Source organism: Hyla sarda, chromosome 12 (genome assembly GCF_029499605.1).
Source record: "Hyla sarda isolate aHylSar1 chromosome 12, aHylSar1.hap1, whole genome shotgun sequence".
NCBI classification, from domain to species: Eukaryota; Metazoa; Chordata; class Amphibia; order Anura; family Hylidae; genus Hyla; species Hyla sarda.
Genome location: NC_079200.1, coordinates 20,288,987 through 20,307,871, shown reverse-complemented (window position 1 = coordinate 20,307,871; position 18,885 = coordinate 20,288,987). Strand labels below are relative to the sequence as shown.

Here is an 18,885-nt window from a genome sequence, read left to right as displayed (position 1 = left end):
GTGTTTCTTTTTTATTTATTTATTTTTTGTATATCAGCTGCTAGGTTAAAGAAGATGTCCAGTGGTAAGAAATGTCTGACTGTGAGGGGTCTGACCCCTGGGACCCCCGCAATCTCCCGTACGGGCCCCAACTCTCCGTTAGAGCAAGTTTCGTACCAAGCATGCCAGCTGGTTGAAACACGCCTCCTCCATTCATCTCTGTGGGAGATTTTTTTTTCAGTTAACACAACACAAAATGACATAGATATATACTTACTGCTACACTTCTGCACATCAATATATTGAGGGTTTGAGGGAATTTCTATGGCAACGTTTTCTCTGGGGAAAAAAATAAATAAGAAATAAAAATTATTCAATGAACGGAAAAACACCATCCCGCATTGTTGTTTCCCATATATCATTTACAGTTTGAGTATGTTCAAGTGAAAATTCATTTTAAAAATATACAAAAATAACATTATATATGTACTGATGAAGCAATAGACCACAGAGACAAGTAATTGGATAGAATCAGGGATAATAATAATAATAATGTTTAAAAATTATTTTAGATCTCAGTGGGAAAGATTTTCATAAACTGGCTTATTCTCAGGAAGTGTAAACTTAGACAGGAAGTCTAAGATTGTTCCAGAAATCTGTCAGAACAAGCTGTTTAACCCCTTGAGGGTGCAGGAATTTTTTATTTTTTCCTCTTTACCTTCTAATTATAACGCTTTAAAGTTTCCACTTACAAACCCATATTAGGGCTTGTTTTTTGCGCCACCAATTGTACTTTGTGACAACATAAATTATTTTACCATAAAATCTACAGCGAAATAAAAAATTTTAAAAAACAACCCTATTATGTAACTTTTGGGGGCTTCCGTTTCTCTTTATTCTGCAGGTCCATAAGGTTACAACACTACCAAATATATACAGTAACCCCCCGACCTACGATGGCCCCGACATATGATAAAATCGACATACGATGGCCTCTCAGAGGCCATCGCATGTCGATGTCAGCATCAACATACGATGCATTTATATGTCGGGGCCATCGCATTAACTGCTATCCAACAGGGCAAAATGCTTAAGCTGCTGTCGGATAGCAGTGTAATGTGCCCCAGCAGGTTCCCTCAACATACGATGGATTCGACAAACGATGGGTCGTTTGGAACGAATTACCATCGTATGTTGAGGGACCACTGTAAAAGGTTTTATCTAGTTTTACTACTTTCAAAATATTATAATTTTTTGGTTGGAAAATTAGCATGTTTAAAATTGTCCTCTTCTGACCCCTATGATTTTTTCATTTTTTCGTTTATTTATGAATTTTTTTTTTTTTACAAAGTGACTAGAAATACGCCATTTTGGACTTTTGGTGTTTTTTACATATATGCTATTAACTGTGTGCTGTTTAGTTAACATTATATTTTAATAGTTCGGACATTTACGCGATACCACATATGTTTATGTTTATTTTTGTTTACATCATTTTATTTAAAAAATGGGAAAAGGAGGGTGGTTCAAACTTTTATTAGGGAATGGGTTAGTTCACATTTATTAAAAACTTTTTCATGTTTTTTTATTTTACTATTTTTATTCCCCATAGGAGACTATTAAATGCAATCTTAATCTTGCAAACGTTAAACAATGCTATACTATAGCACAGCATTGATCAGAGTTATCGTCGCTCCATCTTTCCAGACTGCCATGGCTTCCTGCAGCATTGGAGCACCAATAAGACGGTGAGGGGGCAGGTTTCACTAAGGGTGTCCCAATCAGCACTGCTGAGAATCTGGAATTTTTTTTACATTTTAGATGCTACAATCAACTTTGATTGTGGCGTCTCACGGGTTAATGCTGGTTGGTGATGTCCGACATTAGCCATGGGTCCTGGCTGCCATGACCATACCACTTTTACGCACACTTAGCTCCTGAGAGTGAGTCATAGAACAGGTGCGCCCTGCATCCTTAAAGGGGTACTCCGCCCCTAGACATCTTATCCCCTATCGAAAGGATAGGGGATAAGATGTTTTATTGCGGGGATCGCGCCACGTTGGGTGCAGTGCTGGAGCTCTGGAGGCTTGTGACATCACGGCCGTGCCCTGCTCGTGACGTCACTGCCACGCCCCCTCAATACAAGTCTATGGGAGGGGCGTCACGCCCCCTCCCATAGACATGCATATAGGGCGCGTGGCCCTGACGTCACGAGCCTCCGCCCCGCATCGCCAGTCATCCGGCACAGAGCAAAGTTTGCTCCATGCACTGGATGTGTGGGGTGCTACAGCCGAGATGGGGGGTCTCCAGTGGTAGGACCCCCACGATCAGACATCTTATCCCCTATCCAGGATAGGTCAGGATATGGGGACGGGATGTGAGGACAGCATATGAGGTTGGCATATTAAGTTGGGATATTGAGACGGGATATGAGAACAGTATACGAGGTTGAGATATGAGGACAAAATATAAAAACAGGATATGAGGTCGGAATATGAGGAGGGGATTTGGGGTTGGGATATGAGGAGGGGATATGGGGTCAGGATTTAAGGACGGGATATGAGGACAAAAGCTTCCTCCTTTGTTGATTTTCTTCCCCTACAAGGATAAGGTAGGAAAAACCAGGCAGCGCCGGGTACTCAGCTAGTATATGTGTATATATAAAACTCAATGTGTGTGTGTATGTGTGTATGTATGTATGTGTGTGTGTCCCAGCATAAAGTCCAAACTGCTAAAGATATTAACATAAAACTTGGCTCACATGTTACTTATATGTCAACCTACAAACATAGGATAGGTAATTTAACCCTTACTCACCCCCATTTGCCAGGGGCGGGGTTTTTGTTTAAAGTCTCATAAATCTATCTATATATATAAAACTCAACATGTGTATGTGTGTGTGTGTGTATGTATGTTCCAGTATCACGTCCAAACGGCTAAAGATATTAACATGAAACTTGGCACACATGTTACTTATATGTCAACAACAAACATAGGATAGGTGATTTAACCCTTACTCACCCCCATTTGCCAGGGGCGGGGTTTATGTTTAAAGTCCCATACAAGTCAATGGGAAATATATGTTACTGCATAACTTCCAAACGGCTGGAGATATTTCCATAATACTTAGTCACATGTTACTTATATGTCCACTTAAAATATAGGATAGTTCATTTAACCCTTAACTACCCCCATTTGTGAGGGTCAGGGTTTTTGTTTAACCCCTTAAGGACCCAGGACGTACCTGTACGTCCTGAGTCCGCTCCCGATCTATAACACGGGGCCACGGCCGGGACCCGTGGCTAATAGCGCGTGGCAGTGATAGCGGTGCCGCGTGCTATTAACCCTTTAAATGCGGCGTTTAAAATGAAAGTGAAACAATGCCGGTTAACTCAGTGAGCTATTCGGGATAGCCGCCGCAAAATCGCGGCATCCCAAACAGCTTACAGGACAGCTGCAGGGTCCCTACCTGCCTCCTCGCTGTCCGATCGCCGAATGACTGCTCAGTGCCTGAGATCCAGGCATGATCAGTCAAGCGGCAGAATCATCGATCACTGGTTTCTTATGAGAAACCAGTGATCAATGTAAAAGATCAGTGGGTGCAGTGTTATAGGTCCCTATGGGAGCTATAACACTGCAAAAAAAAGTGGAAAAAAAAGTGAATAAAGATCATTTAACCCCTTCCCTATTAAAAGTTTGAATCACCCCCCTTTTCCCATAAAAAAAAACTGTGTAAATAAAAATAAACATATGTGGTATCGCCGTGTGCGGAAATGTCCGAATTATAAAAATATATTGCGTAGGCGCAAAAAAATTCCAAAGTCCAAAATAGTGCATTTTTGGTCACTTTTTATATCTTGAAAAAAATGAATAAAAAGTGATCAAAAAGTCCTATCAATGCAAAAATGGTACTGCTAAAAACTTTAGATCACGGCGCAAAAAATGAGCCCTCATACCGCCCCATACGCAGAAAAATAAAAAGTTATATGGGTCAGAAGATGACAATTTTAAACGTATAAATTTTCCTGCATGTAGTTTTGATTTTTTCCAGAAGTACGACAAAATCAAACCTATATAAGTAGGGGATCATTTTAACCGTATGGACCTACAGAATAAAGAGAAGGTGTCATTTTTACCGAAAAATGAGCTGCGTAGAAACGGAAGCCCCTAAAAGTTACAAAATGACGTTTTTTTTTTCCAATTTTCTCTCACAATTATTTTTTTTTCCGTTTCGCCGTAGATTTTTGGGTAAAATGACTGACGTCATTGCAAAGTAGAATTGGTGCCGCAAAAAATAAGCCATCATATGGATTTTTAGGTGAAAAATTGAAAGAGTTAAGATTTTTTAAAAGTAAGAAGGAAAAAACTAAAATGCAAAAACGGAAAAACCCCTGGTCCTTAAGGGGTTAAAGTCCCATGCAAATCAATGGGAAATGTATGTTCTCACATAACTTCCGTACGGCTGGAGATATTTCAATACCTGGTACACATATTATGGGTTGGATTAGGAGGTCGACATAGGAGGTCGGGATAGGAGGTCGGGATATGAGGACGGGGTATTAGGATGAAATATGAGGACGGGATAGGAGGTCGGGATAGGAGGACCAGGATAGGAGGACCGGGATAGGAGGTCGGGATAGGAGGTCGGGATAGGAGGTCGGGATAGGAGGTCGGGATAGGAGGTCGAGATAGGAGGTTGGGATAGGAGGTCGAGATAGGAGGACAGGATATGAGGATGGGATATGAGGATGGGATATGAGGACGGGATAGGAGGACGAGATAGGAGGACGGGATAGGAGGTCGGGATAGAAGGTTGAGATAGGAGGTCGGGATAGATGGACTGGATAGGAAGACGGGATAGGAGGTCGGGATAGGAGGTCAGGATAGGAGGTTGGGTCAGGAGGTCGAGATAAGAGGTCGGGATAAGAGGACAGGATAGGAGGTCGGGATAGGAGGTCGGGATAGGAGGACAGGATATGAAGATGGGATATGAGGACGGGATAGAAGTTCAGGATAGGAGGTCGAGATAGGAGGTCGGGATAGATGGACTGGATAGGAAGACGGGATAGGAGGTCGGAATAGGAGGTCAGGATAGGAGGTCAGGACAGGAGGTCGAGATAGGAGGTCGGGATAAGAGGACAGGATAGGAGGTCGGGATAGGAGGTTTGGGAAAGGAGGTCGGGGTAGGAGGACAGGATAGGAGGTTGGGAAAGATGGACTGGATAGGAGGACGGGATAGGAGATCGGGATAGGTCGGGATAGGAGGTCGAGATAGGAGGACGGGATAGGAGGACGGGATAGGAGGTCAGGATAGGAGGTTGAGATAGGAGGTCGAGATAGGAGGTCGAGATAGGAGGATGGGATATGAGGACGGGATAGGAGGTCAGGATAGGAGGTTGAGATAGGAGGTCGGGATAGGAGGTCAAGATAGGAGGTCGGGATATGAGGACGGGATATGAGGACGAGATGTGAGGATGGGATATGTTGTTGAGATATGATGACGGGATAGGAGGTCTGGATATGAGGACGGGATATGGGGTTGGGATATGACAACAATATATGAGGACGGGATATGAAGTCAAAAGCTTCTTCCTTTGTTTATTTTCCTCCCCAACAAGGATTAGGAAGGAAAAACTGGGCAACGCCGGGTACTCAGCTAGTAGGAAATATAAGTTACTGCATAACTTCCAAACGGCTGGAGATATTTCTATAATACTTGGTCACATGTTACTTATATGTCCACTTAAAATATAGGATAGTTAATTTAACCCTTAACTACCCCCATTTGTGAGGGTCACGGTTTTTGTTTACAGTTCCATGAAAATCTATGGGAAATGTATGTTCCCACATAACTTCCGTACAGCTGGAGATATTTCAATAATACCTGGTCACATATTACTTATATGTCAAATAGAAACATATGATAGTTAAATTAACCCTTACCTACACCCTTATATAAAAGATGGGTTTTTGTTTCAAGTCTCATGCAAGTATATGGGACTTCCAGTACCTTACTCCACAAGCTCCGCATCTCCTGGTGAATGGGTCAGTCCGGCTTGCAAGCCACACCCCATCTGACAAAGACACGCCCACTGTTTAAGCCCCACCCCCTTTATTCTCTACCCTTTTTGTGCATCGGTCTGGCTTGCAAATCACGCCCAGTCCCACAAAGCCACGTCCCCTTCTATTTTCAGCTTGCAATATCTTCATCACAAATCAGTCCCAACTGAAGACAGGATATGAGGATGGGACATAAGGACGGGATATGAGGTTGGGATATGAGGACAGGATATGAGGATGGGATATGAGGATGGGATGTGAGGATGGGATATGAGGCCAGGATATGAGGATGGGATGTGAGGACGGAATATGAGGCCGGGATATGAGGATAGCATATGAGGTTGGAATAGGAGATCGGCATATGAGGATGGGATATGAAGACAGCATATAAGGGTTAGGATATGAGGACTGGATATGAGGACAGGATATGGGGTTGGGATTCCTCTTTTGTTGATTTTCCTCCCCAACAAGGATTGGGAAGGGAAAACCGGGCAACGCAAGGTACTCAGCTAGTATATATATAACGGTACTAAATTTGTCAGGAGCTCCTATTGGGAATTCTGTGGATATATTTTTATTTATGACAAATAAGGTAGCAAAGGATCGGCAACTATGCTAAATGTGCACTAATGTTGATGTATTGATATGCATAGGCCATGGCCCCTTTCTCTGCAGATGAAAGTTGGATGATCTATATAATAAACATACTACAATGTCTAAATGGAGATTTCATATATCTATTCGCTGTCTCAATTGCCATAATGACATCCACTTCTTAACTCTGATTCTTACCATCTAAGAAGTTAACTTGTTGTTACCAGTTGCATGTAACAAAATAGCTATTGTATATAGAAATATAGAATGTATTGGCAGGTAAGAACCATTTGGCCCATCTAGTCTGCCCAATAATCTGAAAACTATGAATAGTCCCTGGCCCTATCTTATATGAAGGATAGCCTTATGCTTATCCCATTCATGTTTAAACTCCTTCACTGTATTTGCAGCTACCACTTCTGCAGGAAGGCTATTCCATGCATCCACTACTCTCTCAGTAAAGTAATACTTCCTGATATTACTTTTTAACCTTTTCCCCTCTAATTTAAAACTACGTCCTCTTGTGGTAGTTTTTCTTCTTATAAATCTCCTCTCCTCCTTTACCGTGTTGATTCCCTTTATGTATTTAAAAGTCTCTATCATATTCCCTCTGTCTCTTCTTTCTTCCAAGCTATACATGTTCAGTTCCTTTAACCTTTCCTGGTAAGTGTTATCCTGCAATCCATGTACTAGTTTAGTATCTTCTCTGAACTCTCTAGAGTATCTATATCCTTCTGGAGATACGGCCTCCAGTACTGCGCACAATACTCCAAGTGAAGCCTCACCAGTGTTCTGTACAGCAGCATGAGCACTTCTCTCTCTACTGCTTATACCTCTCCCTATACATCCAAGCATTCTGCTAGCGTTTCCTGCTGCTCTATTACATTGTCTTCCCACCTTTAAGTCTTCTGAAATAATTACTCCTAAATCCCTTTCCTCAGATACTGAGGTCAGGGCTGTGTCAAATAATCTATTTTCTGCCTGAGATTGTATATAGAAACAAAGAAAAGAGGAAAAGACATAACATGTAGCTATAATGTTACCAGTATCTATCCATGACACACTGCAGCACCTGGGATGGTCTCTCAGGGCCTTCATCTTGGCATGCGCCCCCCCCTTGGGTGGGTAGAGACGTCTCACTACCTCATGACATCTTCTGGTGTCCTCTGTTCCCATCAACCGCCCTTACTTTCTGTTCCTAGGTTTTATGATCTCTCTGTCAATCAAGTAGACCCCGTGATAGGGACATCTTAACCAATGGGAATAAATGGCCTCCCAAGGACAGAGAAAGCGCCCCCCCCCCCCTTGACAGCACTGGGCAAATTCCCCTGCAGATGGCGCTATGCAGTACCCATCTACAGGAAAATTACCAGTGACAACATAGGTATAATGAGACGTGTGATCTCCACCAGTATGTCAACAACAGTCATATATTTTGGCTTTGTTAGACAATAGCGGCCACCTGGTCTCATTTACCGTGAATTTTGGCTGTAACCTTTAAATTGTTTTGGAACTTATTATCAGCCTTTTGTTATTGTAGAATTAGGAACATGCTAGAATTGATGTCAGCATATTTCAAGTAACTCTATTTAATGTACAGGGTGGGTCATTTCTATGGATAAACCTTAATAAAATGGGAATGGTTGGTGATATTAACTTCCTGTTTGTGGCACATTAGTATATGTGAGGGGGGAAACTTTTCAAGATGGGATGTGACCATGGCGTCCATTTTGAAGTCAGACATTTTGAATCCAACTTTTGCTTTTTCAATAGGAAGAGGGTCATGTGACACATCAAACCTATTGGGAATTTCACAAGAAAAACAATGATGTGCTTGGTTTTAACGTAACTTTATTCTTCCATGAGTTATTTACAAGTTTCTGACCACTTATAAAATGTGTTCAATGTGCTGCCCATTTTGTTGGATTGTCAATGCAACCCTCTTCTCCCACTCTTCACACACTGATAGCAACACCGCAGGAGAAATGCTAGCACAGGCTTCCAGTATCCGTATACACTGCTATATAATACTATATACACCGCAGGAGAAATGCTAGCACAGGCTTCCAGTATCCGTATACACTGCTATATACTACTATATACACCGCAGGAAAAATGCTAGCACAGGCTTCCAGTATCCGTATACACTGCTATATACTACTATATACACCGCAGGAGAAATGCTAGCACAGGCTTCCAGTATCCGCATACACTGCTATATACTACTATATACACCGCAGGAGAAATGCTAGCACAGGCTTCCAGTATCCGTAGTTTCTCATGCTGCAGAATGGGCAAAACAAAAATTGGAACAGGACCCTCAGTTTACGCAGAAGATTTTGTTCAGTGATGAGGAAACCTTTATGTGAATGGTGAAATTAACAAACAAAACCACCGCTATTGGTCTGACACTAACCCACATTGTATAGATCCCTCCAAGACTGTTGGAACACAAAAATTGATGGTATGGTGTGGTATATGGGGTAAAAAGATAGTGGGGCCATTCTTCATCAATGGAAACCTCAAGGCCACTGGATATGCAAAATTGCTACATGATGAGGTTTCCCTCTTTATGCACTGAAACTGCACGTTTCCTGAGTTTTTCCAGCAAGATGGTGACCACCACATTATGGGTGCCAGGTCCGAGCATTCCTAGATGAACCATTTCCTGGAAAGTGGATTGGTCGTCGTGGGTCAGTTGAATGGCCCCCAAGGTCTCCCGATTTGACCCCATCAGACTTTTATCTTTGGGGTCATCTGAAGGCAATTGTCTATGCTGTGAAGATATGAGATGTGCAGCACCTGAAACTACGGATACTGGAAGCCTGTGCTAGCATTTCTCCTGCGGTGTATATAGTAGTATATAGCAGTATATAGAGAAGAGGGTTGCATTGACAATCCAACACAATGGACAGCACATTGAACACATTTTATAAGTGGTCAGAAACTTGTAAATAACTCATGGAAGAATAAAGTTACGTTACAACCAAGCAAATCATTGTTTTTCTTGTGAAATTTCCAATAAGATTGATGTGTCACATGACCCTCTTCCTATTGAAAAAACAAAAGTTGGATTCAAAAGGGCCAAATTCAAAATGGCCACCATGGTCACCACCCATCTTGAAAAGTTTCCCCCCTCACATATACTAATGTGCCAAAAACAGAAAGTTAATATCACCAACCATTCCCATTTTATTAAGGTGTATCCATATAAATGGCCCACCCTGTATTTTAAAGCTAATCTTTGAATGAAGCAGTTTACACTTCATATAAAGATGGCTTGTTGGAGGCAACATGGAGTCTTACATGTTGGACTTAGCCCATCATGTCTGACAGGATTTGGGCTTGAGGTGAATCGCTGCTGTAAAAAAGCTTTTTTGTGCAACACACTGCTCTCTGTCCCTTTCTATCTCTGTAATAGAACGCTGATGTGATTGGCCGCAAGATGGATGCAGATTATATAGGACTGTGACATCAGAGAGGTGACTGGCTGCTGATAGGCTGCATGCTGCATGTGATTCAGGGTCATCCTGCCCACCCTTGTTCCCGCCTTCCCAGGATTCCTTGCCCCATGTTCTCACATTTTAGATGCTCGGCCCCTGGAGCCTGGACCGCACTAAATGGAGTTTAATGAAGCAATTTGCACAATGGAATCGCAGCAATATTCGCATTAGTTGCAAATCAAATTTTTCCTGAAATTCGTAACGAATACGGATTTGTCAGATTCGATTCGGTCATCCCTTTTTTGCATAAGAGAAGGGGAATCAGATGGCAAAAAAAAGTTATTCTGCAGTAATTTTCCACTTTTGGTCACCATTCATAATGTTTGTTATTGTTAATTTAATTGCTTGGTTCATTAAAGTCAAAGAATTCATATATATATATATATATATATATATATATATATATATATGTATTTTATAATTATATTTTTATAGCTTTTTGGCTGTTTAATTTAGTTGTTTCTATAACTTTATTTAACTATATTTTCTCAGTCCTAGGGGACTTTACTGTGTGATCATTTCATATAAAGATTTTGTATACAAAAGCATTAATGTCTTCCAGTGTTAGAATAAGTTTCCATCTGTTATTTATGTATTTATTTTTATTTTTTTCGCAAAAATGCCAACAAAAACACCCAAACAGCCGCACAGTGAAAAAATGCTGCAGCCAGAAGTTAGCTGCAAGTCAATAAGGATTTATGAAATTCCATACCCACTTGCCATTTTTGTCTTTAGCGTTTTTTCACTCCTTATTGCAATTTTTCTGCATTTTTGGGCTCAGTGCAGTTTTTCAAAATCCCAGCATGTTAAAACTATGGTATATTTTCTGTGAAATCTTGGCTTTTCTCTCCCATAGAAGTCTATGGGAAAGAAAAAATGCCATTAAAAACGCAATATGAGTTTGCATTGACTTTTTTTCTGGCTTATTAAACTTTCTTTTTTTCTTTTCTTTAATTAAGAATTAAAAAAAAAGGAGGGGGTGGGCACTGGAACAGGAAAAATTGCCAAATGAAAAAAAAAAAAATAAATAAATAAAATTCCACACAAAGGAAAAAGCACCAGAAAAAAAATACAAAAATGCTGGAAGATGCAGTGGCTATTTTTTAGGAAAACTTCCCTAAGACTTGGCCTCCCCCTTTTTTGTGGCAGAAATGACAAAAAACTAAACAAAAGCACCATATTCACTGCATGGCTCTTTTTTTTTTTGGGGGGGGGGGGGGGGGGGACACTGTGGCCAGAGGTTAGCTGGGAGTCAGTAGGGAACTGTGACATGCCAAACCCACTTTAGCTCTGGCATTTTTTCACTCCTTTTGTTATTGGGCTCAATTTGAAAAAAAAAGAAAAGAAAAGAAACAAAACATGTTTAGACTGGCGTTTTTTCACTGAATTTTTGGTGTTTTCTTTTACCTTCCATAGACATCTATCGGAGGAAAAGACAAACAAACAAAAACCGACTATTTAAAAACGAAAATGCCGCAAAGACTGCATCTTGGAACTGCAAAAGGAGAGTACAGTTTTTTTTTGTGGCAAAAATGCAAGAAATAAGTTGTATGAATACTTAGTCTTTCATTGACAGGCAATGTATTAGGTCATGCCTCTGACACAACCCAATACTCAAACAGCTATAGCAGGCCTGGGGTCCACAACAACCAGTGGCACCCATGATCGCATTAGTGGGGAGCAGATGGTAATAGAGGGCACTCTCTCCTTTGTCAAAATCCCTTACATGCCGTGGTTGCTTTTGACTGAGGCATTTAAGGGGTTAAACTTTCAGGAACTGACAGTCAACATAGATCCTAGAACTAGGGAGGAAAAAATATTGGAAGAAAAACAACACATTGTTACCTTTTAAGTAGAATCTTTTCAAGTGGTGTAAGGAATGAGAGATCCCTATTGGAGGACTGTAGAAAAGCTAATGACTCACAACTCACAGAATCGGGTTTGTAGCAGTAAAAGGCTTCACGGTCTTTCTTATTGCCATATTCACATATGTTTTTATCAAAATTCAGCTTGAATCCACATTCACTTTTGACTTGTTGATCTCCATTCACAAAGGTCCCAGTGAAGTATACAAGACCGTAGTCCTTGTTCCTCGCTCTCCACAGAGCGGCAACCCCTTCACTTGGGTGGTAGAGCACAATAGAAATATAAACTCTCCCCTCCCAAAACAAGGTGAAATGGACATGATAAGTTCCATTGTTAAAATCTTCAACTTTTCCTGATGCTGCTGCTTTGAGATGGGGTGTGAAGATTCTTGCTGTCATGAAGTCTCCTCCATAGGTTTTCTTGTTACCCAAATAGTCAAACATGTCAATCTGGACAATTAAATTGTCTCCAATACAGTAGCCGGGCTTTGGATGGATTATGGTTCCTCTGCTACTCCTGGCACTAGATGCTTTGTCAATGTCAGTCAAGATCAAGTTAGGAATCATGGCAGATATTCTCTGGAAGATTTCTGAAAGTTGAACGTCATCTTTTGAAGGAGTTATGGTGGTCGTAGGAAAATCGACAGGTCCGTAGCTACACAGATTGTGACCTTGACATAATGCTATTTTAATCTGAAAAACATCAATGTTGAAGTCATCAGAAAAGTACTGTGTGATATAGATTATTCCCAACTATTTTATGGCTTTACATTTTCTAATTTGTATGGGATTGTGATGGGCCAACCATAGATATCTCCGTCCCTACTGAACCTATCTGAGATTTCGTCATGTTCACAGGTCATATTATTAATGTTGCTTCTAGTAATCCTAGTAAAAAAAAAAAAGGCTGTACTCACCTTTCTTTTTTTATTAATAGTAGAAAGGTATTAGCATTAATGAATATAAATGGTACACTAAAAATGTATGAAAAGCAAAATACAATATATCGGCAAATTCAGCATGAGAGTATCCGATAAGAAGGATGCCAATGATTCCCAGGTACAAATTAGCAGTAACAAATTCAAAACATATCATAAAGAAGCATCTCCACTAACTGTAGGTTATAAAAAGGCAGGAATCAGGAGCACGGAGAGTGGGGAATAGAGAAAGAGGAAAGGAGAGATGAAGAAGAGAAAAAGGGGGTGGAAGTAAGAAAGACGGGAGGGGAAGGGGGAGAACTGTGAAACCACAAAAACCTGGGCACCTCGCAGGTTGGAACACTCCTGTGGGAGAAAGTTCCTCTCAAATTGTCCAGGGCAGAAGAAGGGGGTGGGGCAGCAGCTTCAAGGAAAAGAGGGGGACTAGGCAGGGTGGCACAGGGACCTGAAGCCATCATAGGAAAGGAAGTCGAGCCACGGGGCCCACAGCTTAAAATGTCTATCTGGCCAGTCTTTATAATCCACCATAAGTTCTTGCACTCACCTTTCTTATCCTGTGGTACCCTGCTGCAACCATGTCCCCTGCAGCTGACAACTGGCCTCATAAGTAAAAAAAAAATGTTGGCCTCCCTTATGTCACCAATGTGGTCAATGATTGACTGCAGTGGTCACATCCTATGATGAGATATTACCATATTGTGGGCAACATACAGACCCATCACTTTTCTACAGATCCTACGCTCATCTTATTTAGAGGCAGAAGAGCCACTGAAGGTCTGTCAGGATCCGGGCTGGCGGATGATGAGGACACTGGAGGTGGATCCTCTGTGCCAGAGAGGTGATGGCGTGGGCCGTACCAGGGGAAAGGAGTCTAAGGGGTTACTGGTATTCACCAGAGCCCGCCGCAAGGCGGGATGGACTTGCTGTGGCAGGTAACCTCCAGGTCGTTCAACCCGGTAGCGACTCAACCTTTCTGGCAGCTGAGATGGCGCGGTGCAAAAGGACAAGGCTAGGCGAGGTCAGACGTAGCAGAAGGTCAAGGCAGGCGGCAAGGTTCGTAGTCAGGGGCAACGGCAAGGGGTCTTGATACACAGGCTAGGGAACACACAGAAACACTTTCTCAGGGCACAAGGCAACAAGATCCGGCGAGGACAGGAAGGGGAAGTGGGATTATATAGTGTAGGGAGTGATTGGAACTGATTGGACCAGGCACCAATTAATGGTGCACTTTAAATATGAGAGACCCGGCGCGTGCGCTCCCTAGAGAGCGGGGCCGTGCGCGCCGGGACTGGGCAGGAGGACGGGACAGGGGAGTGGAACGGGATGCGACCCGCGTGCAGGCACGTCCCGCCGCGCGGATCGCATCCCCGCCGGGGGACACAGAGCAGCTGCAAGCAAGATCAGAACGGTCTCCCTCTATTTTTGGAACCAAGAAATTTGTGGATAAGCTTCTTGTCCAAAATATTGGCCTCCGGCTCCCAGGACCTCTCTTCAGGACCACAATTCTCCCAATCAGCAAGAATTTTTTTTTTTTACCTCGGACGACCTTGAAGGCGAGGATCTCCTTGACAGCGAAGACATCAGAGGAGCCAGAGACAGGAGCAGGGACAGTCACCCTGGGAGAAAAGCGGTTAAGTATAAGAGGTTTGAGAAGAGAAATATGGAAAGAGTTAGGAATGCGAAGAGAAGAAGGAAGATGGAGCTTGTAGGAGACAGAGTTGATTTGGTTTTTGATTTTAAATGGCCGAGGTAACGAGGACCCAGCTTGTAGGGACACGAAACCGTATGTGAGAGCCACACTTTGTCACCGGGGGCAAAGACAGGAGGAGTTCTTTTCTTTTTATCCGCATGCTTCTTCATGCAAGAGGCCAGTAAGAGTGACTTTTGAGCCTCCTTCCAGATAGAGGAAAAGTCCCGGGTTAATTCATCCACGGCCGGAACTCCAGACGAAGTGGGGATGGGGAGGGGGGAAGCGGGTGACGGCCGTACACCACAAAAAATGGATATTTGAAGGAAGATTCAGAATTTTTGAAATTGTTTGAGAATTCAGCCCAGGGCAGAAGGTCCACCCAGTCATCTTGACGGGCGGAGACAAAATTACGCAAGTAGTCACCGAGAATTTGATTAACTCTTTCCACTTGACCGTTGGACTGAGGGTGGTAAGCAGAAGAGAAATTTAATTTGATTTTTAATTGACTACATAGGGCTCTCCAGAACTTGGAAACAAATTGCACACCTCTGTCAGAGACGATGTGTGTGGGAAGCCCATGGAGGCGATAAATATGAAGAAAAAATTGTTTCGCCAATTGAGGCGCAGTAGGCAGACCAGGCAGAGGGACAAAATGAGCCATTTTAGAAAAACGATCAACAACTACCCAAATGACAATGTTGCCATGAGATGAGGGAAGGTCAGTGATGAAATCCATAGCTATATGGGACCATGGTTGTTCTGGCACAGGCAGAGGAAGGAGAAGACCAGCAGGCTTCTGGCATGGAGTCTTGTCACGTGCACACACTGTACAGGCCCGTAGAAAATCCGTCACATCTTTCTCCAGGGAGGACCACCAATAGTGTCTGGCAATTAACTGAATTGACTTTTTGATTCCAGCATGACCAGCCAGGTGGGAGGAATGACCCCATTTGAGAGTTTGGAGGCGAAGATGTGGAGGGACATAAGTTTTTTCTGGAGGAATTGGCACCAGAGAAGCAGGCGCAGAGGAGATAAGACACTCTGGAGGTATGATGTGCTGAGGAAGAGCTTCGGATTCTGAGGCATCGGTGGTACGTGATAGAGCATCTGCCCTGACATTCTTGTCCGCAGGGCGAAAATGAATCTGAAAATTTAAACGGGCAAAAAACAAGGACCATCTAACCTGGCGAGGATTTAACCGCTGGGCGGACTGAAGATAAGACAAATTTTTGTGGTCCGTGGAGATGGTGATGGAATGAAGGGACCCTTCCAGAAGATGTCTCCACTCTTCAAGTGCCAACTTAATGGCCAATAATTCACGGTCACCTATAGAATAGTGTTTTTCAGGAGGAGAAAAAGTTTTGGAGAAAAATCCACAAGTGATGTATTTTCCCTTAGCGTTTTTTGAAGAAGGACAGCTCCGGCTCCGACTGAGGAGGCATCAACCTCAAGGAAGAAAGGCTTGAGAGGATCTGGCCTGGACAAGACTGGTGCAGAGGCAAAGGCGGCTTTGAGGAGATTGAAAGCTTCATCCGCTTGGGGAGACCAGGACCTTGGATTCGCGTTTTTCTTGTCAATGCCACAATAGGAGAAACGATGGTAGAAAAGTGAGGAATGAATTGACGATAGTAATTGGCGAATCCGAGGAAGCGCTGGATAGCACGAAGACCAGAGGGGCGAGGCCAATCTAATACCGCGGAGAGTTTGTCAGGATCCATTTGAAGACCCTGAGCGGAGACTAGGTATCCCAGAAAAGGTAGACAGTTGCGTTCAAAAAGAAATTTTTCAATTTTGGCATAAAGATGATTTTCCCGAAGGCGCTGGAGAACTTGATGGACATAGAGCCGAAGTTTCTCTAGGTTGGAGGAAAAGATTAGGATGTCATCTAGATAGACAACAACGCAGGTATAAAGTAAGACTGCAGCGGCGTTGCAAAGTCCAAACGGCATGACAAGATATTTAAAGTGTCCATCTCTGGTGTTAAAAGCAGTTTTCCACTTGTCACCCTCACGGATACGAATGAGGTTATATGCGCCACTTAGATCAAGTTTGGTAAAAATGTTTGCTCCACGCAGTCTGTCAAAGAGTTCAGAGATGAGTGGCAGAGGATAGCGGTTTTTCACTGTTATTATTTTAAGACCGCGGTAGTCTATACAAGGGCGTAGAGATCCGTCTTTTTTTAGCAACGAAGAAGAATCCAGCTCCGGCAGAAGAAGATGTTACGCCGAGCGCTCCGGGTCCCCGCTCCTCCCCGGAGCGCTCACAGCGTTCTCCTGTTCGCAGCGCCCCGGTCAGACCCGCTGACCGGGTGCGCTGCGATGATGTCCCTAGCCGGGATGCGATTCGCGATGCGGGACGCGCCCGCTCGCGGTGCACATCCCGACCCGCTTACCAGACTCGCTCCCTGTCTGTGCTGTCCCGACGCGCGCGACCCCGCTCCCTAGGGTGCGCGCGCGCCGTTTTTTTGCGATTTAAAGGGCCGGTGCGCCACAGATTGGCGCATGGCTTTTAATTAGTGTGTTCACCTGTGCACTTCCCTATATTACCTCACTTCCCCTGCACTTCCTTGCCGGATCTTGTTGCCATAGTGCCAGTGAAAGCGTTCCTTGTGTATCCCTAGCCAGTGTTCCAGACCTCTTGCCTTCACCCCTGACTACGATCCTTGCTGCCTGCCCTGACCTTCTGCAACGTCTGACCTTGCTCTTGTTTAATCCCTTGTACCGCGCCTATCTGAGCAGTCAGAGAGGTTGAGCCGTTGCCGGTGGATACGACCTGGTTGCTACCACCGCTGCAAGACCATCCCGCTTTGCGGCGGGCTCTGGTGAAAACCAGTAGCAACTTAGAACCGGTCCACCGACACGGTCCACGCCAATCCCTCTCTGACACAGAGGATCCACCTCCAGCCTGCCGAATCCTGACAGTAGATCCGGCCATGGATCCCGCTGAGGTCCCGCTGCCAGTTGTCGCTGACCTTACCACGGTGGTCGCCCAGCAGTCGCAACAGAAAGCGCAACAAGGCCACTAGCTGTCTCAATTGACTGTGATGCTACAGCAGCTTCTACCACAGCTTCAGCAACCATCTCCTCCGCCAGCTCCTGCACCTCCTCCGCAGCGAGTGGCCGCATCCAGCCTCCGTTTATCATTGCCGGACAAGTTTGATGGGGACTCTAAACTTTGCTGTGGTTTTCTCTCGCAATGTTCCCTGCATTTGGAGATGATGTCGGACCAATTTCCAACTGAAAGGTCAAAGGTGGCTTTCGTGGTCAGCCTTCTGTCTGGGAAAGCCCTGTCATGGGCCACACTGCTCTGGGACCGCAATAATCCTGTCACTGACTGTGTAAACTCTTTCTTTGCGGAGATTCGAAGTGTCTTCGAGGAACCAGCCCGAGCCTCTTCTGCCGAGACTGCCCTGCTGAACCTGGTCCAGGATAATTCTTCAGTAGGCGAGTACGCCATCCAATTCCGTACTCTCGCCTCCGAATGGTCCTGGAATAACGAGGCCCTCTGCGCGACCTTCAAAAAAGGCCTATCCAGTAACATCAAAGATGTGCTGGCCGCACGAGAAATCCCTGCTAACCTGCAGGAACTTATTCATCTGGCCACCCGCATTGACATGCGTTTTTCCGAAAGACGTCAGGAGCTCCGCCAGGATATGGACTTTGTTCGCACGAGGCGGTTTCTCTCCCCGGCTCCTCTCTTCTCTGGTCCGCTGCAATCTGTTCCTGTGCCTTCCGCCGTGGAGGCTATGAAAGTAGACCGGTCTCGCCTGACACCTCAAGAGAGGACACGCCGCCGCAATGAGAACCTATGCCTGTACCGTGCCAGTACCGAACACTTCTTGAAGGATTGTCCTATCCGACTTCCACGTCAGGAAAGACGAACTCCGATTCCGCACAAAGGTGAGACAGCTCTAGGTGTGAACTCTGCTTCTCCACGTCTTACTGTGCCTGTGCGGATTTCTTCTTCTAACTTCTCCTTCTCAGCTGTGGCCTTCTTGGATTCCGGATCTGCAGGAAATTTTATTTTGGCCTCTTTCGTTAACAGGTTCAACATCCCAGTGACCAGTCTCGCCAGACCCCTCTACATCGCCTCTGTTAATGGTGAAAGATTGGACTGTACTGTGCATTACCGCACAGAACCCCTCTTAATGTGCATTGGACCCCATCACGAAAAGATTGAATTTCTGGTACTTTCTAACTGGACCTCTGAAATTCTTCTTGGACTACCTTGGCTGCAACGCCATTCCCCTACCCTTG

The 18,885-nt window shown here is 44.0% G+C and overlaps 1 protein-coding gene across 1 annotated transcript in view; it reads right to left on the bottom strand.

The window, feature by feature from the left end:
- The window catches only part of LOC130296690 (NXPE family member 1-like), a 29,006-nt gene extending 16,318 nt beyond the window's left edge, over nucleotides 1–12,688 (bottom strand). The window contains exons 1-2 of the mRNA XM_056548514.1: nucleotides 11,982–12,688; nucleotides 257–318 (exon numbers count right to left, since the gene is read on the bottom strand). Coding sequence (XP_056404489.1) covers nucleotides 257–318; nucleotides 11,982–12,568 — 649 coding nt within the window. The 5' untranslated portion in view covers nucleotides 12,569–12,688. The remainder of the gene's footprint in view (nucleotides 1–256; nucleotides 319–11,981) is intronic.
- Nucleotides 12,689–18,885: the final 6,197 nt, after the last annotated feature.